Source organism: Salvelinus fontinalis, unplaced genomic scaffold (genome assembly GCF_029448725.1).
Source record: "Salvelinus fontinalis isolate EN_2023a unplaced genomic scaffold, ASM2944872v1 scaffold_0097, whole genome shotgun sequence".
In the NCBI taxonomy this organism is placed as follows: Eukaryota; Metazoa; Chordata; class Actinopteri; order Salmoniformes; family Salmonidae; genus Salvelinus; species Salvelinus fontinalis.
The window spans coordinates 418,734-442,240 of NW_026600306.1; the positions used below are offsets into that span (position 1 = coordinate 418,734).

The window sequence follows — 23,507 nt, forward strand, 5'->3', positions numbered from 1 at the left end:
AGATTATTCCACAAGTAAGGTGCTAAGAGCAGATTTACCTAACTCTGTACAGACCAAAGGAATTCCCAGAGCTAGCCATCCCTGAGACTGTGTATGATAACACCAACTCTTACCTCTAATGGTTATTGTAGATGTTAGCTACAGAGGGAGTTACTGTCAAAGAGATTTATAAATGCAAAGAGAGCAATGAATGGACCTACGTGACCACAAAGAGGGTCAAGCCTACTTCCTGATGGAGAATGCAGGGAGGTGTACTGAACCTGTACCCAGAATAAAACAAAGTGCACTATGGTCAAATGCATCTAATGGCTTTAATGAAGTGGCAGCTGCATTCATATAGATGATGTCACCACAGTCTAGGACCAGTAAGAACATCGATTGAATGATCTGCTTTGTACTATTAAGCAAGAGGCCTGACCTATTTCTATAGAAGACCCTTTTTAAACTCAGCATCTTAATGAACTAACTCATCAATATGTTTTTTAAAAGACAGCTTAACGTCTAGACAGAAACCCAGCCTAAAACCCCAACTCAGCGTCTTAATTAACTAACTCATCAATATGGTTTTTTAAAGACAGCTTCATGTCTATACAGAAACCCAGCCTAAAACTCAAACTCAGCATCTTAATGAACTAACTCATAAATATGTTTTTTTTAAAGACAGCTTAACATCAGATACACCATACAATTTACATACACTTAAATCATTAATTATTTTTGTGCAATCTATAAAACAACATATACTTAGTTTTTTTGTATTGTCATTACGGGTCTCGTCCCGTGTATTGTCATTTTGGGTCTCGTCCCAAGTATTGTCATTAAGGGTCTCGTCCCGTGTATTGTCAGTACGGGTCTCGTCCCGTGTATTGTCTTTACGGGTCTCGTCCCGTGTATTGACGTTACGGGTCTGGTCCCGTGTATTGTTGTTACGGGTCTCGTCCCGTGTATTGTCGTTACGGGTCTCGTCGTGTATTGTCATTACGGGTCTCATCCCGTGTATTGTCGTAACGGGTCTCGTCCCGTGTATTGTCATTACGGGTCTCGTCCCGTGTATTGTCATTACGGGTCTCGTCCCGTGTATTGTCGTTACGGGTCTCGTCGTGTATTGTCATTACGGGTCTCGTCCCGTGTATTGTCGTAACGGGTCTCGTCCCGTGTATTGTCATTACGGGTCTCGTCCCGTGTATTGTCATTACGGGTCTCGTCCCGTGTATTGTTGTTATGTTAACACTGCCAAGTGGCTGGGATGTCCTACACTGAGTCCACAGTCCTCTGCACCATAAACACCATCTGTTGTCTGCACACATCTGACCACAGATCAAATCAAATTAAATGTTATTGGTCTCATACACATATTTCTCTGATATCGCAGGTGTAGTGAAACAGCGCAGTAATATCTAACAAAACAATACATGCAAATCCCCACAATGTATTTTAAGGATTTAGAAATATAGAAATAGTAGAACGATTAATGTCAAGAGTCTGGAATATAAATATATACCGTTTGTTTACAATGTATATTTATTGCATTTGTTTTGTTTTGCCTTCACCTCCCTTATCTCACCTCACTTGCTCACATTGTATATAGACTTATTTTTCTACTGTATTATTGACTGTATGTTTGTTTTACTCCATGTGTAACTGTGTGGTTGTATGTGTCAGACTGTTTCCATCACATCTGTCGTGAGAAGTTTTATACGTTATGACTTTATTCACATAAAAACTTTGAATGGAAACGTGTTTAATCAAGCTATATACAGCCTAATTATTTTCCTAATTTTCAGCCTCGAGTCTTCTTGGGTATGACGCTACAAGCTTGGCACACCTGTATTTGGGGAGTTTCTCTCATTCTCTGCAGATCCTCTCAAGCTCTGTCAGGTTGGATTGGGAGCATTGCTGCACACCTATTTTCAGGTCTCTCCAGAGATGTTCGATCAGGTTCAAGTCCGGGCTTTGTCTGGGCCACTCAAGGACATTCCTAGACTTGTCCCGAAGCCACTTCAGCTTTGTCTTGGCTGTGTGCTTAGGGTTGTTGTCCTGTTGGAAGGTGAACCTTGGCCCGATTGGCCTGATTGGTGGAGTGCTGCAGAGATGGTTGTCCTTTGGGAAGGTATTCCCATCTCCACAGAGGAACTCTGGTGCTCTGTCAGTGACCATCGGGTTCTTAGTCACCTCCCTGACCAAGGCCCTTCTCCTCCGAAGAGTCTTGGTGGGTTTTGGTGGTTCCAAACTACTTCCTTTTAAGAATGATCGAGGCCCTTGTGTTTTTTTGGGACCTGCAATGCTGCAGAAATGCTTTGGTCCACTTCCACAGATCCGTGACACAATCCTGTCTCGAAAGGAATATATCACATCAAATATAGGTTACTTAAAGTTCATGAGAGAACACACATTCTTCTCCCAGTGTGTAAGGGAATATATCACATCAAATATAGGCTACTTAAACTTCATGACAGACCACACATTCCTCCGATTGTTGTTGAAAAACATTTCTTAAACGGAACAAAATGGAGATAAACATACCTGAATTTGTCCAATAGAAACTCTTGTTTGCAACTGTTGGACTAATGATTACACCGTATTTCAGCTAGATGCAGGCAAGAGTGTGCAAGGTGGTATTGAATGTGTCACTGTCTGTCCATGTTTCACTGTCTGTCACCTCAAATTTGCTCTCGACCTGTCTGCACCTACATTGTAAACTTTAATTCATAGGTGGGGTTGTAGCAACCTCAGGATGGGTATAGGGGGAATGTTAGTATCATGTAGAAGCCTAAACCTATTGCTGTTACATTGAACAGGGTGAGTGAAATATGAATGACACTCTTCTAATATGGTGTAATACAATTAAGGCCATGCTCATGAAAAAACAAATCGTCCTGCCTCATTTTAAATGGCACTGACCGCCACTGTTAGGGTGGTGGACCATTCTTGGTAAACATGGGAAACTGTTGAGCTGGAAAACCCAGCAACTTTGCAGTTCTTGACACAAACCGGTGCACCTGGCACCTACTACCATCCCCTGTTCAAAGACACTTAAATATTCTGTCTTGCCAATTCACCCACTGAATGGCACACATACACAATCCATGTCTCATTTGTCTCAAGGCTTAAAAATCCTCATTTAACCTGTCTCCCCCCTTCATCTACACTGATTGAAGTGGATTTAACTTGGGATCATAGCTTTCACATGGATTCACCTGATCAGTCTAAGTCATGGAAGGAGCAGGTGTTCTTAATGTTTTGTAGACTCAGTGTAAAGCACTACAGATAATCAAGTGCTATGTGAATGTGATGCATTTGCTCTATTGTTTACAGCGGGGTTGGGAAATTCCAGTCCTCGAGGGCCTGATTAGTGTCACAGTTTTGCCCCAGCTAACACACCTGACTCCAATAATCAACAATTCATGATCTTCAGTTTAGAATGCAGTTTGATTAATCAGCTGTGTTTGCTAGGGAGGGAGAAAAAGTGTGACACCAATCAGGCCCCCGAGGACTGGAGTTGCCCACCCCTGGTTTACAGGATGATTTGTATCTTAAAGAGCGTAGCTTTAAGGGAATAGTACCGTCACATCTAGATAAAAACTAATGTGAAAAATGAACAGAGCAAATGTGTATTAAAACACTACCTATTCATATACGTATTTATTCAGCATCTACATATTCATATTAAGCTTCTACGTCTGTGTACAGGACGGTTTTATTTGTAAGACGTAAGAGAAAATATATCACCTTATTGTAAAATTATTATGACGTTCTTTCCCATTCAAAAAAGTGTAGTAACTATTGTTTCCAAACTGCATTACTCACTCCAGTCAGCAGATGGCGATTTGCGTCTTTCATGTGATGCTTCTTGCGTGACGTATAATTTACTGGACAGGGCGCATCTTCAGGAACAACAACACGGCTACTCTTTCAACCACCTCGGTAGCTTGCTAGCCAACATAACACTGAAAGATTGACGCTTTAGACCATGTTAATGTACATTAGCTAATCTCAGTGTTGTGAACACAGTTCAGTTGACGTATCAACTAGTTAACTTTAACCTAATTTGCTTGTTCAATTTGCAAACTTGTTAAATATTGATACTGAGCCTAGCACTAGGCTAGTCGCTAATGCTAGCTAGCTAGCTAACATCCCTGATCATGAGTTCACTAAACTACTCATCCCCTGCTAAAGAAGAGGAGGTCTGCTGTATGCAGAAAAAAGCTCTGGGACTGAACAATGTCGTGGAAGAAGGAGAGGATGTTATAGAGGAAAGAGAGGAAGAACCTTTCAGAGAGGAAGACGATGCTATCTCAGTAGAGGTGAAGAAGGAAGACGATGCTATCTCAGTAGAGGTGAAGAAGGAAGACGTCTTGGGAGTGAAAGAGGAGGAGACAGAATATCAGATTAACACCAGTGAGTACTGTCTTAAACAGGGGCACACACTATGCGGTTCTTGAACTAATGTGTTTTTTAAAGGGGCATTCTACTGAAGTTCTACACTTGAATATGTTGTTCTGTACTGTAGGAGTTGTTGAAGGGGCAATCTGCCATTGGTACATATATTTTGGGGCACTTTTCAATTAGATGTATTAAACTCTCCATGTGGTCTGTATTAAAGTTCCCCTGATCTAATACAACAGGCTTTTAAAATGCAATATTGGAGCATAATGTCTACTTATATCAAAGGGATGCAAAAGGCACCCCTAGAAGGCCAGCATCCCGGAGTCGCCTCTTCACTGTGGACGTTGAGACGGGTGTTTTGTGGGTACTATTTAATGAAGCTGCAAGTTGAGGACTTGTGAGGCGTTTCTCAAACTAGACACTCTAATGTACTTGTACTCTTGCTCAGTTGTGCACCGGGGCCTCCCACTCCTTTTTCTATTCTGGTTAGCGCCAGTTTGTGCTGCTGTGTGAAGGGAGTAGTACACAGCTTTTTACGAGATCTTCAGTTTCTTGGCAATTTCTCGCATGGAATAGCCTTCATTTCTCAGAACCAGAATAGACTGACAAGTTTCAGAAGAAAGTTCTTTGTTTCTTGCCATTTTGAGCTTGTAATCGAACCCACAAATGCTGATGCTCCAGATACTCAACTAGTCTAAAGGCGGCCATTTTTATTTATATACTTTAATCAGAACAACAGTTTTCAGCTGTGCTAACATAATTGCAAAAGGGTTTTCTAGTGGTCAATTAGCCTTTTAAATGATAAACTTGGATTAGCTAACACAACGTGCCATTGGAACACAGGAATGATGGTTGCTGATAATGATCCTCTGTAGATAATAATGGGCCTATATAATCCACAAATAATCAGCCATTTCCAGCTACAATAGTCATTTACAACATTAACAATGTCTACACTGTATTTACGATCAATTTAATGTGATTTTAATTGGCAAAAAGACATTTCTAAGTGACCCCGAACTTTTGAACGGTAGTGTATATCCTAACACGATCCATGTTGGAAACAGCATTCTGCAAGGATTCCGACTCTTTCAACTTGCAACAAAACAATTTTATGAAATCTAATTGGCTAAACGTTGTTTAACGCGGTCAAGTTTGGTTTTTGTGCAATCCTCAGACTCTCGTTTCATCATTCTACATTACGTATTGGCTATACAACACCTGAAGTAGCCCATAAAGGGTCTTGGTCCAATGACCACCTATCGTTTTGAAACCTAGCTAGATAGCCAATGAGCTGGGCTTTCCAGCAGTATGTGAATGCCGTTTGTAGGACAAACAGCCATCATGCTAGAGCTGTGCACAACAGAGTTCATTCTCTGGTGAAAGGAAACAGGACGCACTGTAGTTTACGTTTCACAGCAGTTCCTTCTCTTCTACAAACTTCTCAAATCTGAAAAAGTTAAACATGGCTACTAAGAGTGGAAAAGCTAAATCTCAGTCCAAGTATAAACATTTTGATGATATTATTGCAGACATTGACCAGGAGAGTGACACAGAAGGAATGGATGAGGACTCTGTGAGTGGCCACAGTTATGATTCCAGCGCGGAAGAAATGTTTTTGGAAGGAAAAGATCCACTTTTAGACCAGTAAGTAAAATAGGTTTTTGCTTCTCATGCTAATGCATTTGTTTAAACTGTCGCATATTTATTTTTTTTATTTTTTTTATTTATTTATATATACACTGCTCAAAAAAATATTGCAGACACATGCACATTTGTGGCCTGCTGGAGGTCATTTTGCAGGGCTCTGGCATTGCTCCTCCTTGCACAAAGGCGGAGGTAGCGGTCCTGCTGCTGGGTTGTAGCCCTCCTACGGCCTCCTCCACGTCTCCTGATGTACTGGCCTGTCTCCTGGTGGCCTGTTTCCTGGTACCGCCTCCATGCTCTGGACTCTACGCTGACAGACACAGCAAACCTTTTTGCCACAGCTCGCATTGATGTGCCTTCCTGGATGAGCTGCACTTCCTGAGCCACTTGTGTGGGTTGTAGACTCCGTCTCATGCTACCACTAGAGTGAAAGCACCGCCAGCATTCAAAAGTGACCAAAACATCAGAACGGGAAGCATAGGAACTGAGAAGTGGTCTGTGGTCACCACCTGCAGAACCATTCCTTTATTGGGGGTGTCTTGCTAATTGCCTATAATTTCCACCTTTTGTCTATTCCATTTGCACAACAGCATGTGAAATTTATTGTCAATCAGTGTTGCTTTCTAAGTGGACAGTTTGATTTCACAGAAGTGTGATTGACTTGGAGTTACATTGTGTTGTTTAAGTGTTCCCTTTATTGTTTTGAACAGTGTATATGTTTATTATACCTGTTGATACAGGGCTCATATGTGAAACTATTCTAACTGAACATTTTCATTCACAGTGGCACTGATTCCGACTGGGAGCCCCCAGCTCCAACTTGTTCATCCAGCTGGACCCCTGCTGTCTCTGGGCCATCTACAGGTGTGAAGGCACCGACAAAGAAGCGGAAGAGGGGAAGTGTGCCACCTGCTAACAAAGGGACAGAAGGGCGTTGGCACACTGTCCTAGAAGATGATGTGGAGCCACCCCAACCAACTTTTCGTCCGAAAAGGAAGCCAGGACCTCAGGTGAACTCGACCACAACTTACAGCCCCCTTCAGCTTTTTCAGTTGTTTTTCACACAATCCGTTGTAGATTCGCTCGTGTCGAACACGAATAAGTATGGGAAGAAGAAGCAGGCGGGCAAAAAGGTAGCATGGAAGCCCATATCCATGTCAGACTTTTTCTGCTACCTTTCACTGGTCATCTACATGGGGCTGGTGAAGCTGAAAAGCCTGACGGACTACTGGAAAACGTCATCACTCTACCAACTGCCTTTCCCCATGACTGTTATGTCCTGCAAAAGGTTTCTGGCTCTTTCACAGGCGCTTCATATCAGTGACCCAAAGGTTGATGAAGAGAATGACAAGAAGAGAGGCACAGCAACGTTTGATAGACTGTGCAAAATAAAACCTCTCTACTCCAGTATTGTTGAGGCCTGCAAGACGTACTTTCAGCCAGCCCAGAACGTGTCAATTGATGAGAGGATGGTAGCCTCAAAGGCCAGAATTGACCTCAAACAATACATGCGAAACAAACCAACCAAGTGGGGTTACAAGCTGTTTGTGTTGGCTGATTCTGTGTGTGCCTACACATGCAATTTTTTTGTCTATGAGGGGAGGAACAGTTTTGCTACCGGTAAGGGACTTGGCTATGACTCTGTAATGGAGTTATTGGATTTTAAACTGCTAGGGAAGGGCTACAAACTGTTTGTGGATAACTTCTACACAAGCCCTACCCTGTTCACAGACCTTAGGAAGCGGGAAGTGTGGGCTTGTGGCACCATTCGTACCAACAGGGTGGGCTTTCCGAAGACGAAGGTGAACCACATGCCTGAGCAGGCTGAGCGGGGGACCATGCGATGGATCCGTGAAGATGGCCTGCTGTTTGTGAAGTGGATGGATACCAGAGAGGTGGTGATGTGCACAACAATCCACAAGTCATTCAATGGGGATCATGTGGTCAGACGTGTCAAGGACGGGGTATGGACCACCAAAAATGTCCCCATTCCAGCTGCAGTAAAGGACTACAACAAGAGCATGGGAGGTGTGGACCTATCAGATGCGCTGATAGGCTATTACAATGTTCTGCATAAGACAATGAAATGGTACAAGACCTTCTTCTATCATTTCGTCGACATTGCTGTGGTGAATGCATTCATCCTACACAAGGAAATGGCTAAGAGCTGTGGAAAGCCCTTCCTCTCACAGAAAGCCTTCAGAGAGCAGGTCATCAAGGAGCTTGCTGGCTACAGCACCACTGCACCACGCCCTGTCCCTTCTGCTCCTGCTACAAGTGTTCATCTGCCCAAATATATTTGTGCAGGCATGGATGTGCCTAAGGGCCAAAAGGGTACAGCATGGAGGCGTTGCTGTGTTGTTTGCAAGATGAAGTCCCCCATCACCTGCACCACATGCTCGGTGACCCTCTGCTTTACATCAGAAAGAGACTGCTATGGCATCTGGCATCAGCAGCAGAATATTGTGTAGAGCTTTGGCAAAGTGGGTGGGGTTATATCCTTCCTGTTTGGCCCTGTCCGGGGGTCTCATCGGATGGGGCCACAGTGTCTCCTGACCCCTCCAGTATTTATGCTGCAGTAGTTTTCTATTAACAGTGTGATTTAGAGCAAAAAGCAGAAACAGGGACAAATCAGAAACCTGGAAAACCTAAACGGAGAAAATGGAATTGGGTAAAAAAATTATTATAATAATTGATAGAGATGTTATATATAGATAGAGATGTTATAGAGCCCTAAATAATGTATAAATGTTCTCTTATTACTGGATTATCGAGGGATAGTGTAGAGTAACAGCTGTGTCCTTTAACCTCCCTGCTCCTCAATACTTCTTCCACTGGATCAAAGCTTCAGCCAAGTAGGATACATGATAGTGGCAACACATGGAGTAGGGTTGGATATAGTCATGGTAGGATACATGATAGTGGAAACACATTGAGTAGGGTTGGATATAGTCATGGTAGGATACATGATAGTGGCAACACATGGAGTTGGGTTTGATATAGTCATGGTAGGATACATGATAGTGGCAACACATGGAGTAGGGTTGGATATAGTCATGGTAGGATACATGATAGTGGAAACACATTGAGTAGGGTTGGATATAGTCATGGTAGGATACATGATAGTGGAAACACATTGAGTAGGGTTTGATATAGTCATGGTAGGATACATGATAGTGGCAACACATGGAGTAGGGTTGGATATAGTAATGGTAGGATACATGATAGTGGCAACACATGGAGTTGGGTTGGATATAGTCATGGTAGGATACATGATAGTGGCAACACATGGAGCTGGGTTTGATATAGTCATGGTAGGATACATGATAGTGGCAACACATTGAGTTGGGTTAGATATAGTCATGGTAGGATACATGATAGTGGAAACACATGGAGTAGGGTTGATATAGTAATGGTAGGATACATGATAGTGGTAACACATGGAGTTGGGTTGGATATAGTCATGGTAGGATACATGATAGTGGAAACACATGAAGTAGGGTTTGATATAGTCATGGTAAGCAAAATACTTTACTCAACATATTGTGCAGCTTTCTGTTACAGGATCTTTTTATGGGGGGGGGGGGGGCCCTTTGTTGTTTACACATCACACACATGGTTATGGGCTTTAAAAAAGAAGACACCAGTACCATGTCAGATACAGTTTAAATGCATTCATATTTGAATTTGCATCCCAATATGACACTTTAAATACATAACAGAAGACTGAAATGTAACAAAATGCATATTGTGTTTATTGAACTGTACACTGAGATGCTCAGTTGGTCAATATTCCCCTCCAGTGATTCCCCAACATCTTGTCAACATGTGCCGCAAAAATGGAGCTGATATCTTATACCAGTCATTCTTTATAGACATGTATCCATAACAAGGCTTAGGCCTCCCATATAGTCTGCAAAAACCTCTCCAAAATGTCACATTTTTTAAACATATTTATTTTCATGCATATAACTTGTCATAAATCTTTTTATTACCAAATTCTATCTTTCGTGTGGACAATATTTTTTTCATGTTTTCATGAGTGATTGAGATTAGGTCCCCGAATGGTCAAAACTCTTCAAATAGAAGTACATTTATAACACATATCTTACAGGTAGGTCCTCTCTCACTCTCTCTCATCATGTCACAAGCTGAGAGGCTCCCAGAGGAAGGGTAGGCCCTCTCTCACTCTCTCTCATCATGTCACAAGCTGAGAGGCTCCCAGAGGCAGGGCAATAAAAGGCCCCAGCTCTCTCAACCGCCCCTCCCCTCTCCAACAGACATCAACCCAGAACATCCTGAAGACAGAACATCTAAAAGATCATCTGGGAATCCTTTCTTTCTCATGGAGCTTTTCAAAAGTGAGGAGAATATTCAATGTGATGTTTGTACAGTGCCTTTGGAAAATATTCAGACACCATGACTTGTTCCACATTTTGTTAAGTTACAGCCTTATTTTAATATGGATTTAAAAAAAAGTTTTATATATTCAGCAAACTACACACAATAGCCCATCATTTGGGGCGGCAGGTAGCCTATTGGTTAAAGCATTGGGCTAGTAACCAAAAGGTTAAAGGATCGAATCCCAGAGCTGACAAGGTAAAAATCTGTTGTTCTGCCCCTGAACAAGGCACTGTTCAGCGGTAGCCCGTCATTGTAAATACGAATTTGTTCTTAACTGACTTGCCTAGTTAAATATAAAACATTTAAATGACAAAGCAAAAACAGGTTTATAGAAACATTTATTAAAGATAAAAAATATACCTTCTTTACATAACAGTAAGTATTCAGACCCTTTATTATGAGACTGTCAGAGTAAAAACCAAGCCATGAGGTAGAAGGAATTGTCTGTAGAGCTCCGAGACAGGATTGGGTCGAGGCACAGATCTTGGGAAGGGTACCAACACATTTCTGCAGCATTGAAGGTCCCCAAGAACAGAGTGGCCTCCATCATTCTAAAATGGAAGAAGTTTGGAACCACCAAGACTCTTCCTAGAGCTTGCGGCACGGCCAAACTGAGCAGTCGGGGGAGATGGGCCTTGGTCAGGGAGGTGACCAAGAATCTGATGGTCACTCTGACAGAGCTCTAGAGTTCCTCTGTGGAAATGGGAGAAACTTCCAGAAGGACAACCATCTCTCCACCAATCAAGCCTTTATGGTAGAGTGGCCTGACGGAAGCCACTCCTCAGTCAAATGAACATGACAGCCCACTTGGAGTTTGCCAAAAGGCACCAAAAGGACTTTCAGACCATGAGAAACCAGATTCTCTCGTCTGATGAAACCAAGATTGAACTCTTTGGCCTGAATACCAAGCGTCACGTCTGGAGGAAACCTGTCACCATCCCTAGGGTGAAGCATGGTGGTGGCAGCGTCATGCTGTGGGGATGTTTTTCAGCAGCAGGGACTAGGAGACTAGTCAGGATCAAGGGAAAGATGAACTGAGCAAAGTACAGAGAGATCCTTGATGAAAACCTGCTCCAGAGCGCTCAGGACCTCAATCTGAGGGCGAAGGTTCACCTTCCAACAGGACAACAACCCTAAGCACACAGCCAAGACAATGCAGTAGTGGCTTCGAGTCAAGTCTCTGAATGTCCTTGAGTGGCCGAGCCAGAGCCTGGACTTGAACCCGATCTAACATCTCTGGAGAGACCTGAAAATAGCTGTGCAGCAACACTCCCCATCCAACCTGAAACCTGACAAAGCTTGAGAGAATCTGCAGAAAAGAATGGGAGAAACTCCCCAAATACAGGTGTGCCAAGCTTGTAGCATCATACCCAAGAAGACTCAATGCTGTAATCGCTGCCAAAGGTGCTTCAACAAAGTACTGAGTAAAGGGTCTGAATACTTATGTAAATGTTATTTTTCCGTTTTTTTTATTTTTATAAATTAGCAACAATTTCTAAAGACCTGTTTTTGTTTTGTCATTATGGGATATTGTGTGTAGATTGATGAGGGGGAAAATTATTTAATACACAATAGAATAAGGATGTAACGTAACAAAATGTGGAAAAAGTCAAGGGGTCTGAATACTTTCTGAAGGCATTGTATATAGCCATGTTATAAAGTATGAAAAGGCTTGTTCATTCACATGTCATGAATTCACTATGACATCATCATATTTGTATATATCCTAATGAATAAACTTTGTCTGGAAACATGGTTATTATTTATTTAACAAGGTAAGTCAACTGAGAACACATTCTCATTTACAGCAACAACCTGGGGAATAGTTACAGGGGAGAGGAGGGAGAATGCATGAGCCAAATTGTAAACTGGGGATGATTAGGTGACCATGATGGTATGAGGGCCAGATGGGAATTAATCCAGGACACCAGAGTTATCATAAGAGTAGGGGTGTTAAGTGCAATGGGATCTTTAGTGACCACAGAGAGTCATGACACCCGTTTAACGTCCCATCTGAAAGATGGCACCCGACACAAGGCAATGTCCCCAATCTGAATACTTTCCAAAGGCACTGGAAGTGATTGAGGAGACACCGTAATTGCTATATTCTAATTAAAATGATTGACCCATAAGAGAACACATGACCAAAGCAAGGCGTGACCATTTAGAAATAAGTGTATTGTTGGTATAGGAGTCTTAAATTAATGAATAATCCTATTTATTTAAAGCCCCGCTAAGATGTCACCATACTATTCCTTTAAAGCCCCTCTGTCAGATATAAATCATCAGTGGGAAACAAACTGACATGGAAACAATGGAGCAAATGTATCACTATCAGAGGGGTGTATTATGACATCATATAGAACTACTCAGACATTCCAAATATCACTTGATTATCAGAGGGGTGTATTATGACATCATATAGAACTACTCAGACATTCCAAATATCACTTAATTATCAGATGGATGTATTATGACATCAGATAGAACTACTCAGACATTCCAAATCAGGCTTCATCCATATCATGAAGGTGGATATTGATCCAACCATTTCAAAAGTAATGACCAGGCTGACAGAAACAGGATATGCCTGTACAATTCTATTAATGCAGATAGACAATTTGTTTGTTTGTTTTACATGGTGGGATCATTTTGTGTCAGTAAACATTTATGAGCGAGAAATGGTGGAAACTCCTCCATGAGAAAATATTTATTTAATAACCATCACATCTCAGTTAACTTGGAGTCACGCGATGATATGTTGTGTGGTCCTCCCTCTACAACTTGGGAACCCATGTAGTTTATTAGGCTACAGAATAAATAAGTTATGAACTTCACGGGGTGGTGAAACTGCATGTGATGAGCTTCATGCTCCTTTCCAATACATTTTGATGGTCTTATTCTGGTGACATGATGATCGATGCTTGGCTGCCATTTGACAAATAAAATAATATCTCTCTCATCCATAATAATCTCATCATGTAGGTAGCCTACCATCACTGTATATGTGAGCTGCAGGCTACAGTGCACGGGACAAGAGCACGTTTTCTATTTTACACAAGTTTTTAAAACCATCAGGAGAGTTGAAAATGTGATGGAAACCTATTTAACTTGTATTTTTTCATTCGGCACATGGGAATTCAACAGCAAAAGTATTTTTTTGTCTCGTAAAGCCTTTGATTAGCAATAAGTCTGTCTGATAGAAACATTTCTTGTGGAAAAATGCATATATTGTTTAATGCAGATTTTAGAATATTCACATGAAAATCTGTTGCAAATTACATGGAAACTTAGCTACTAAGGTGGATTTTGATCCAACACCTGCTACTTATTCAAACCAGCCCACTGGGCACAGACGTCAGTTCAACATCTAGTTTCTATTTACATCTCTTTGGTTCGTCAACTAAAGTGAATTCTACATGAAATCAACACAAAATGTCACCAGTCATTGGATTTAGGTTGCAAGTCCATGAAACAAAAGGTGTTTTGTTGAAATGACGTGGAAACAACGTTTATTCAACCAGTGGGAGGCTTGTAAATAACCCCAGGAAAGTGGAACGAGGAACTCTTCATTGAGACAATGATGAAACAGCAATCTGTGGGAGAGTTGTGGTGGATATTATAAAATAAGGATCTGCTGGAGTCCAAGTCAAACCAAGATTCTTTATTTCTGAGCTCAGAGAGAATAACAGAGTTACACAGCGCAGTGTAGACAGTCTGAATTCCTGAAGCAGTGGGTGATGAGCACATATCTTTATAGTTGCCTGTTCCTGGGAGGGACTTTATTCATACAAGGACGCAGGTGCAGCTGGTTTGCAACGCAGGATGATACTCCCAGGAACAGGAGATTATAATAGGTCAGTTTCACAAGGTTAGCCTGTGGTGGTTAATTGCTGTATTACCAAATGAGGAGAAACAAAGTTCACACACCAGTAAGTTAAATTACATCTTTAATAATAAGATCTTTGCAATGACAAACACAAACTCAGCAAGAAAAGAAACGTCCCTTTTTCTTCCACAGAAAAAAATGGACAGATCTTTTTCAGGACCCTGTCTTTCAAAGATTATTCGTAAAAATCCAAATAGCTTCACAGATCTTTGTTGTAATGGGTTTCAACACTGTTTCCCATGCTTGTTCAATGAACCATAAACAATTAATGAACATGCACCTGTGGAACGGTCGTTAAGCAACTAGAATCTTATAGACGGTAGGCAATTAAGGTCACAGTTATGAAAACTTAGGACACTAAAGAGGCCTTTCTACTGACTCTGAAAAACACCAAAAGAAAGATGCCCAGGGTCCCTGCTCATCTGCGTGAACGTGCCTTAGGCATGCTGCAAGGAGGCATGTGGACTGCAGATGTGGCCAGGGAAATAAATTGCAATGTCCGTACTGTGAGATGCTTAAGACAGCGCTACAGGGAGACAGGACGGACAGCTGATCGTCTTCGCAGTGGCAGACCACGTGTAACAACACCTGCACCGGATCGGTACATCCGGACATCACACCTGCGAGACAGGTACAGGATGGCAACAACAATTGCCCGAGTTACACCAGAAATGTACAATCCCTCTATCAGCGCTCAGACTGTCCGGAATAGGCTGAGAGAGGCTGGACTGAGGGCTTGTTGTAAGGCAGGTCCTCACCAGACATCAACAATGTCGCCTACGGGCATAAACCCATCATCACTGGATCAGACAGGACTGGCAAAAAGTGCTCTCACTGACGAGTCGCAATTTTGTCTCACCAGGAGTGATGGTCGGATTCGCGTTCATCGTCGAAGGGATGAGCGTTACACCGAGGCCTGTACTCTGGAGCGGGATCGATTTGGTGGTGGAATGTCCATCATGGTCTGGGGCGGTGTGTCACAGCATCATCAAACTGAGCTTGTTGTCATTGCAGGCAATCTCAACGCTGTGCGTTACAGGGAAGACATCCTCCTCCCTCATGTGGTACCCTTCCTGCAGGCTCATCCTGACATGACCCTCCAGCATGACAATGCCACCAGCCATACTGCTCCTTCTGTGCGTGATTTCCTGCAAGACAGGAATGTCAGTGTTCTGCCATGGCCAGCGAAGAGCCCGGATCTCAATCGCATTGAGCACGTCTGGGACCTGTTGGATCGAAGGGTGAGGGCTAGGGCCATTCCCCCCAGAAATGTCCAGGAACTTGCAGGTGCCTTGGTGGAAGAGTGGGGTAACATCTCACAGCAAGAACTGTCAAATCTGGTGAAGTTCATGAGGAGATGCACAGCAGTACTTAATGCAGCTGGTGGCCACACCAGATACTGAATGCTACTTTTGAATTTGACCCCCCCTTTGTTCAGGGACACATTTCTGTTAGTCACAAGTCTGTGGAACTTGTTCATTTTGTCTCATTTGTTGAATCTTAGGTTCATACAAATATTTACACATGTTAAGTTTATTGAAAATAAACGCAGTTGACAGTGAGAGGACTTTCTTTTTTTGCTGAGTTTACAATTACCATTTTCTATTACAGAGTCTGTGATCATTTCAATTTCATTAAATCATCCGTGGGCCAACAATGCAAATGTAAACAATGGATCAAATGCATCACATCCAAATATCACTGTACTATCTGTAGTGCTGGAGGAATGACACACCCAGATAAACACACACACAGTCAGAGTTTAAAAAAGGACCATTTAAACACATGGAATCTGATCTACTCTATATTCAAACTGTTTTCTCGTAAAAACATACAAATATATGTTTAAGACTACTTTGTACAATTCCATTTCATATGGTATAAACAAGTAAACACATTCTCAGTCAACAATATAAGACAATTGGAGCACTGTGTATGTTCTCTGATGAATTTTAAGTCAATGTGATGTGAAACATGAGTTTACACACGAGGAGAAGTAATTATTCTCCCGTGTGGATTCTCACATGACGTTTAAGTGACCGTGATGAGTAATATGTCTTCCCACAGTCTGAGCATTTGCAAGGGTTCTCCCCTGTGTGCAGTCTCATGTGTTCTTTCAGCTTTCCTGAATGGTTAAAACGCTTTCCGCAGTGGGAGCAGCGGTAAGGCTTTTCCCCTGTGTGTATTCGCTTATGAGCGTTCAGGTTTCCTGACTCTCTAAAACTCTTTCCACAATGGGAGCAGTGGTAAGGCTTCTCCCCTGTGTGTATTCGCTCATGAGATTTCATGTTTCCTAACTTGTTAAAACTCTTTCCACACTGGGCGCAATGGTGTGGCTTCGCTCCTGTGTGTATCCTCTCATGTCTTTTCAGGCTTCCTAATTTGGTAAACCTAGTTCCACACTGGGAGCAGTGGTAAGGCAACTCCCCTGTGTGTATTCGCTCATGAGCTTTCAGGCTTCCTAACTGGTTAAAACTCTTTCCACATTGGGAGCAGAGGTGTCGTCTTGCTGGTTTGGACACCTTTGGTTCCTCGAAGTTTGGTTTTCCTCCTGCCAAAGACAGTGTTTAATTAAAGAGAGACCTGAATGAAACCTCTTCATGATAATGCTGCCTTGTATGAGGTGTCATGACCATACCGATTATCTCTCACCCCCAACTTAGGAGAGATCTAGGGGTATGAAGATGTGGGGGGTTTTTGACCCCTCACGCCCATTATAAATCTTAGGCAACAGACAAAATTCTTTTGAAAATAATTTAATTTAATAATAAATAATCTTTTGTCCTCTCACTATGGAGAACCGGCCTCAGAACATTAAACATGGAATAAATGGACTTTGGAACAATGGTTTCCGTCAGCCACAATGGTGGTAATGACGATAGATGGAATATGAAAATTAATGTCATTTTTGTTTTGTTATTAAAGGTTAAAGGACGACGTCATTATGAAAACATTGTAACTTTAAGAGTTTTCCTAGTATATCCTAGTATATGCTTGATGTTCATACATTGTACGTTGTGTGGAAAATGTTCAAATCAAAGAGAATGTTTTGGTAAAGATGAAATGTGAAGTTAGTTGTCTAAAATTGGATTTGAGTAAAATCTAGACCTTGCCTCATAACTTGGTACGCCCAGAGAATTGCCCTAAAGGCGGTTACGCCCACATCTGACCCGAGTGTATAAGACATGCGAGTTAAGAATTAACATATCAGACTAAGTGACCCGAGCTGCAGCAAAGGTCTGAGTAGTCAACGAACCCAAAACACAACACGAGGTTGAAGACAAAGGAATCCTTTTCTTCTCATGCTATGGATGAATAGCTGCGTCTAAGCGGGTGAATTCAAGCCGGACCACCCGGTCTCCACCCACCATCGAATCGTGGTATCTACACTGTTTTCATTCCTACGCTGTGAGCCCTGAGCTACAGGGCTGGCTGTCCTCAGAAGAACCCTTTCAGAACAAGGGTGAGGAATCAGACCACTAAGCAAAAAGGACACTGACATCATGAGGACAACCAAAGAGTTGCACCAAAGAATTGCATCATTTCTTGAAGCCTAAACGGCCCACGCGGAGAGACCCACAGCGGAGACCTTCAACACGTAATTACATCATTATATTCTGACCCATAAGAGCGGCAGTTCGGGGCAAGGTCAGGGTTCAAATAAGCATAGCTGACAAATGCACCCAAATGTATATTTCTCTCGTGTACTTTCTCCTTTTCTCTCTTTTAAATCCCCATTTTGGGTAACACGCGTCAGAGTGTGTTGGCCTGTTGTACTAAGTTCTAATCAACAGCCTAGACTGTGTTTTGTTTATGCGTATCTTCTATTATCATTTTAGCTTTCTAGTAAATAAATAATCAACTAAAATTGGTGTGGTACGAACTCATTGGTGGGACTCGGGTTTGTGCAGATTCCCGGATTATGCGACGTTCACAATGAGACTGTAGAGGAAATTGATTAATTAGCGACTGTTGTCAAATCGATATTCTGATATTCTTTGAGGTAATTTGGGAAATAGAAACTCCATAAAACTAATTTTCCCATGGTGCCCAGGTTAATGAGTTAATAATTGTCTGATTAATTTAATCACGCAATTATAAACCGTTAATCATTCGATGAGCAGCAGTCGTCACATTAACTAATACAACGTCACGACATATTGGCACCCCGTGGGAGGCATCGAAGATAAAACTATGGCTGCACTTTTGGTTAATTCCATACCAATTGTGTAGCAAGATACATATATACCATTAACTTCTCTTATCTACGGATACCGGATGCGGGTTTGAATTCGACAACATACGGTGATCGCCACAAATAGTCATATTAAACATTCCTGAAAATACAAGTGTCTCACAGGCTTCAAAAGCCTAGAATCTTGATAATCCAACTGCGTTGTCAGATTTAAAAAAGGATTTACTGCGAAAGAATACGATGTGATTATCTGAGCACAGAGCCCCATACCAAACTACTTTTTCAACCAGCACAGGCGTAACAAAATCACAGATAGCAATGAAATAAATAGTTTACCTTTGAAGATCTTGCTCTGTTTGCAATCCCAAGGCTCATTGTTACACAATGAATGGTCTTTTGTTCAGTTAAATCCATTTTTATAGCCTAACACGAAACATTTTGTGAACGCTTATCTCGTTGAATTTCGTGTCATTCAATTTTCGACTAAACATTCGACGTAAATACACAGACTAAACCTGACTTTATCCAGTCATGTTTGGTTTCCTTGCAATCAACTGTTTGTTTGTAACGCAACCAAACTTGATGGGTCATTTCGCGGGACGTGTTGACCCGAAAAAAACGATTGGAAGACAACAAGTAACGACCTCATTGTGCACCAATTATATGACCACTGTCTCGTTGATTGACTGTATTTTAACCCAATGACCACCGATCGTCTTGAAATCTAGCTGGGTAGATAGCCAATGAGCAGAGGTAAACGGCAATATCTAATGTTTGTGTTTTGGAAGACCAACCCATGTAGTAAACTCCGGCGTAAATATTGTCATTCGCCATTGAAGTTTCATACTGGAAGTAGCCAAACTCATTATGCACAGCACTGTTTTGCTAACAAGCATCTTCAGATGTTTATATATCGAAAATCATGGCGAAAAAATCAGGGAAAGCTAAATCTAAGACTAGATATACGAATGTACACAAAATTATAGAGGAAATTGATCGTGAAAGTGAAACATATGCTTTTGGAAGACGACTCAGTTAGCGACCATGACTCAAATGGAAGCATATTTTTTGAACGGAGAGGACATTGTTTTGGACTGGTAAGTTCTTCTCATGCTAATGCCGTTGTTTGAAATGAATAATATAAAATATTATTTGTGATTGTTTTTACATTTTATTTGCAATATATAAAAATGTAATGAAATGTTTAAAGTACACATTGGCTATACTTCCTCCAGCGCATGCTTCCTCAACTCAGTCTACATATTATGGATTAGAGGGAGCATGGTCGAGATGCGTGTGTCTGCCGCCAACGTGTCCACCCCCAACGTGTGTCCATCCCCCTCTGAAGCTGGTTCATCCAGCTGTACCCCTGCTGTCTCTGGCTCCACACCTCCCGGGCCATCTAGAGGTAAACTGTTCATATTTACTCTTGAGGGCTATATAAACAGATTTGATTTGATAGAGGACTGAGGGTCTTCCAAATATTGAAAGTGTGTAAATAGTTACCTGTGTTATTTTGTAAATGTATATATATTTTTTCCCTCTCCATTTTTTGGGGGGGTGTGTTAGAATACCATTTTGGTATTTTGTATATAGTTATTTGTTTCAAAATGTATACCTTCACCAATTTGGCCACTTGGGTACATTTGGGCTACATGTGTGGGACACCTGGGTGACTTCATGTTAAATGTCATGTAGCACACTCATTTTGGAAGTTATCATTCTGAAACTTTGCACAAGTACTGTTGCCTTATGTTTTCCACTGAAATTGTCCCCATATTCATATCTGAATGTTTGTTTTATCTTGTTTATTTTAAAGATGATGATACAACAATTAAAAAGAAAAAACGTATTGTTTTTTCATTGTATTATCTAAACCAGATCTATTGTGTTATATTCTCCTACATTCAATTCACATTTACACAAACTTCAGAGTGTTTTCTTTCAAATGGTACCAAGAATATGCATATCCTTGCTCCTGGGCCTGAGCTAGAGGCAGTTAGATTTGGGTATGTCTTCAGGCGGAAATTGAAGGGGAGGGGGGGGGGTAGCTGTAAGATTAATAGCTTTTGGGTTAATTCCATACCAATTGTGTAGCAAGATACATATACCATTAATAGCTATAGGCAGGACTGGTGTGGGAGAAGCGTGTGTGTGTCGTTCCATTTCACCCAGATACTGGTCGGGAGAGAACCACACCTGTGGTACATCTGACGAAAGCCAGTGTGTCGGAGGGTCTACTGAATGCTACGAGCTAGGGCATATGTACCAGCGGATGCAGGCATTCTGAGAATAATACTAGTGGCCCAACTAGTAGGTCGCTCTCAGGAGTGATCTGACTCGGTCATAAGCAATTCCTAGAGCAAAGGACATATGAGCCAGCCATTACGGAAATTTGAGTAAATATATTTTTTTGACCGAAGCCATTATCTTTCTACCTCTCGCATTTGGTAACGTGAAGAGTTTAAGGGTTGAACGTGAGACGTCACCTAGTAAACACGTTCCCTTGTTGGGGGTAACTTCCCTTGCGCCGCGAAGTGGAAACCCCGCGCAAGGAAAGCTAAGCATTGCGCCAGATGCTAAGCTAAGAAAGGGGAGCAGCCATTTTTGTTTTCCCCTTTGTTCATAGTGAATTTCCGCCCCGGGTGGGAATCATGTGAGATCTCAGCTTGCGCTATCAGTAACCTCTGGCGAAGAATCGCCAGTCATTTTTCATGAAATAATTCAGGTTACGCTGTAGGATATCAATCCAGTCTCAACTGATTGGATATCATTGTCTCATTCAATTTAATACATACATTAAATTGATACACTACCTTTCCAGGTTGGTTATTGGAATAATACACAAACTAATGTCTTCTAACCAATGAGACATAGTTAAACTTTTCAACGTTAATGAAGCAATACAGACCACATTGAAGTGTCTGGAGTTTAGTTTGTGTGTTCTAAAGTCTTGTAAAGATAGGGGGGTTGACTGGGACAGACAATGTAACATCCATAATGTTTTTAGGAAAAGGTTTTGTAAAACAAGCACCTTACATCAGATCATCTTGAAACTTTCTCTCTAAAGCTAACTTTCATCAAGGTCTTATATGGTCTATTGGTTTCTCTCTTCATTGGCAAAATCCTTTTTCAGTGTTATATATAACATCCATATCCACCAGTCTATCTTCCTGTCAACTAACAGAACTCTGCTGGTTGTCCTGGTAACAGATAACAGTCTATCTTCCTGTCAACTAACAGAACTCTGCTGGTTGTCCTGGTAACAGATACCAGTGGGCAGATCTATTGTATTTGTTCAAACTAAACTACAGCACTTACTTTGATGTGTCAAATCTGATCCTTTCTTCTCTTCTCCTCCTCTCACAGTTCCACTCAGCCCCGTTGTTTTCCTGCAGTCCACCAGCAGCACAGACAACCTCTTCATACCCAGCAGTGAGGCGCTACCGGGAGAGGCACGACGCGGGGACTCCGGGAGGGAGGAAGGGCTAGCGTTGTCCTGGTAACCATAAAGGAGGGGACACAGACACATATCATAATGGATGCTTATGTCACCGCTGTCATGAAGTGCTTTACAGAAACCCAGCACAGACCCTGATAGAGCAAGCTGTATGTTAGACCAGACCAAGCTCTACCATCTGGTGTTCTGATCTGGAGAGACTCTTCTCTGACTCGTCAGCATCAGGATGTTGTTGAGGCTCCCCAGAGGATCCACGATAGTCATGTCTCTCTCCTGTGTGAATGAGAACATCAAACAGATGGTAAAACTTACGACCGTCTATTACAATCATAGGGTCTTACAAGAGGCATTAATCTCTCTAAACAGCCTAAAATGCAAATGTTAAAGGGTCGTTCCACTAAATGGGTGCCTTTTGCATCCCTTTGATATTTTAAGTATAAATTATACTCCAACATTGCATTTTAAAAGCCTGTTATACTAGTTACATGGATAAATTACATGGATAATTTAATAAATCTAATTTAAAAGTCCCCAAAATATATGTACCAATGGCAGATTGAAACTAACAAAGGCAGATGGCCCCTTTAACAATTCCTACAGTACTGAACAACATATTCAAGTGAAGAAGTTCAGTAGAATGGCCCTTAAAACCCCCCACATTAGTTCAACAACGGCATAGTGTGTGACTCGGTTTTTAAGACAGTACTCACTGGTGTTAATCTGATATTCTGTCTCCTCCTCTTTCACTCCCAAGACGTCTTCCTCCTTCACCTTTATTGAGATAGCATCCTCTTCCTCTCTGAAAGGTTCTTCCTCTGTTTCCTCTATAACATCCTCTTCTTCTTTCACGACAATGTTCAGCCTCAGAGCTTCTTTCTGCATACAGCAGACCTCTTCTTCTTTAACAGGGGATGAGTAGTTTAGTGAGCTCATGGTCTGGGATGTTAGAATTAGCGACTAGCCTAACGCTAGGCTCAGTATCAATGTTTAACAACTTTGCAAATTGAACAAGCAAATTAGGTTAAAGTTAACCAGTTGATACGTCAACAGAACTTGATACGTCAACAGAACTGCGTTTACAACACTGTGATTAGCTAATGTACATTAACATGGTCTAAAGCGTCAATCTTTCAGTTTTATGTTGGCTAGCAAGCTACCGAGGCGGTTGAAAGAGTAGCCGCGTTGTTGTTCCTGAAGAAGTGTCCCGTTCAGTAAATTACACGTCACGCAAGAAGCATCACCTGAAAGATGCATATCGCCATCTGCTGGCTGGAGTTGGTAACGCAGTTTGGAAACAATAGTTACTACACTTTCTGTATTGGAAAAAAACATCATAATAATTTAACAATAAGCTGAGATATTGTAAATGATGAATACATACTTCTATTAATTTTTCACATTAGTTTTTATCTAGATGTGACGGTACTATTTCCTTTAAGCTACGCTCTTTAAGACACAAATCATCCTGTAAGGCATTTTAGGCCTTGAGACAAATGAGACATGGATTGTGTATGTGTGCCATTCAG

The 23,507-nt window shown here is 41.6% G+C and overlaps 2 protein-coding genes across 3 annotated transcripts; one reads left to right on the forward strand and one right to left on the reverse strand.

Annotated features, from left to right (window-relative positions):
* Positions 1–3,850: 3,850 nt before the first annotated feature.
* On the forward strand, positions 3,851–10,037 carry LOC129843074 (piggyBac transposable element-derived protein 4-like). Of its 2 annotated transcripts, XM_055911828.1 has the most exons (4): positions 3,851–4,304; positions 4,338–4,398; positions 5,919–6,033; positions 6,818–10,037. In XM_055911828.1, the coding sequence occupies exons 1-4, from the start codon at positions 4,143–4,145 to the stop codon at positions 8,502–8,504; spliced, it is 2,025 nt and encodes a 674-aa protein (XP_055767803.1). In that variant the 5' UTR covers positions 3,851–4,142; the 3' UTR covers positions 8,505–10,037. The 2 variants fall into 2 exon arrangements, with proteins under 2 accessions (XP_055767803.1, XP_055767802.1); XM_055911827.1 differs by having other exon boundaries at positions 3,851–4,398.
* Positions 10,038–14,086: 4,049 nt separating this feature from the next.
* Positions 14,087–23,195, reverse strand: LOC129843078 (zinc finger protein with KRAB and SCAN domains 7-like). The gene is made up of 4 exons (XM_055911834.1): positions 22,692–23,195; positions 22,157–22,254; positions 21,843–22,020; positions 14,087–16,877 (listed from the first exon to the last, which is right to left on the reverse strand). The coding sequence occupies exons 1-4, from the start codon at positions 22,912–22,914 to the stop codon at positions 16,327–16,329; spliced, it is 1,050 nt and encodes a 349-aa protein (XP_055767809.1). The 5' UTR covers positions 22,915–23,195; the 3' UTR covers positions 14,087–16,326.
* Positions 23,196–23,507: the final 312 nt, after the last annotated feature.

Bases quoted from the DNA above. Each gene is read 5' to 3' on its own strand.
- LOC129843074 (XM_055911827.1), top strand. From the start codon at position 4,143: ATGAGTTCACTAAACTACTCATCCCCTGCTAAAGAAGAGGAGGTCTGC. The intron at 4,399-5,918 runs GTGAGTACTGTC...ATATTATTGCAG, and splicing joins AGAATATCAGATTAACACCA to ACATTGACCAGGAGAGTGAC. The intron at 6,034-6,817 runs GTAAGTAAAATA...TTTCATTCACAG, and splicing joins AAAGATCCACTTTTAGACCA to TGGCACTGATTCCGACTGGG.
- LOC129843078 (XM_055911834.1), bottom strand. From the start codon at position 22,914: ATGAGCTCACTAAACTACTCATCCCCTGTTAAAGAAGAAGAGGTCTGC. The intron at 22,255-22,691 runs GTGAGTACTGTC...TCATTCACACAG, and splicing joins AGAATATCAGATTAACACCA to GAGAGAGACATGACTATCGT. The intron at 16,878-21,842 runs GTAAGTGCTGTA...TGTCTTTGGCAG, and splicing joins ATCAGATTTGACACATCAAA to GAGGAAAACCAAACTTCGAG.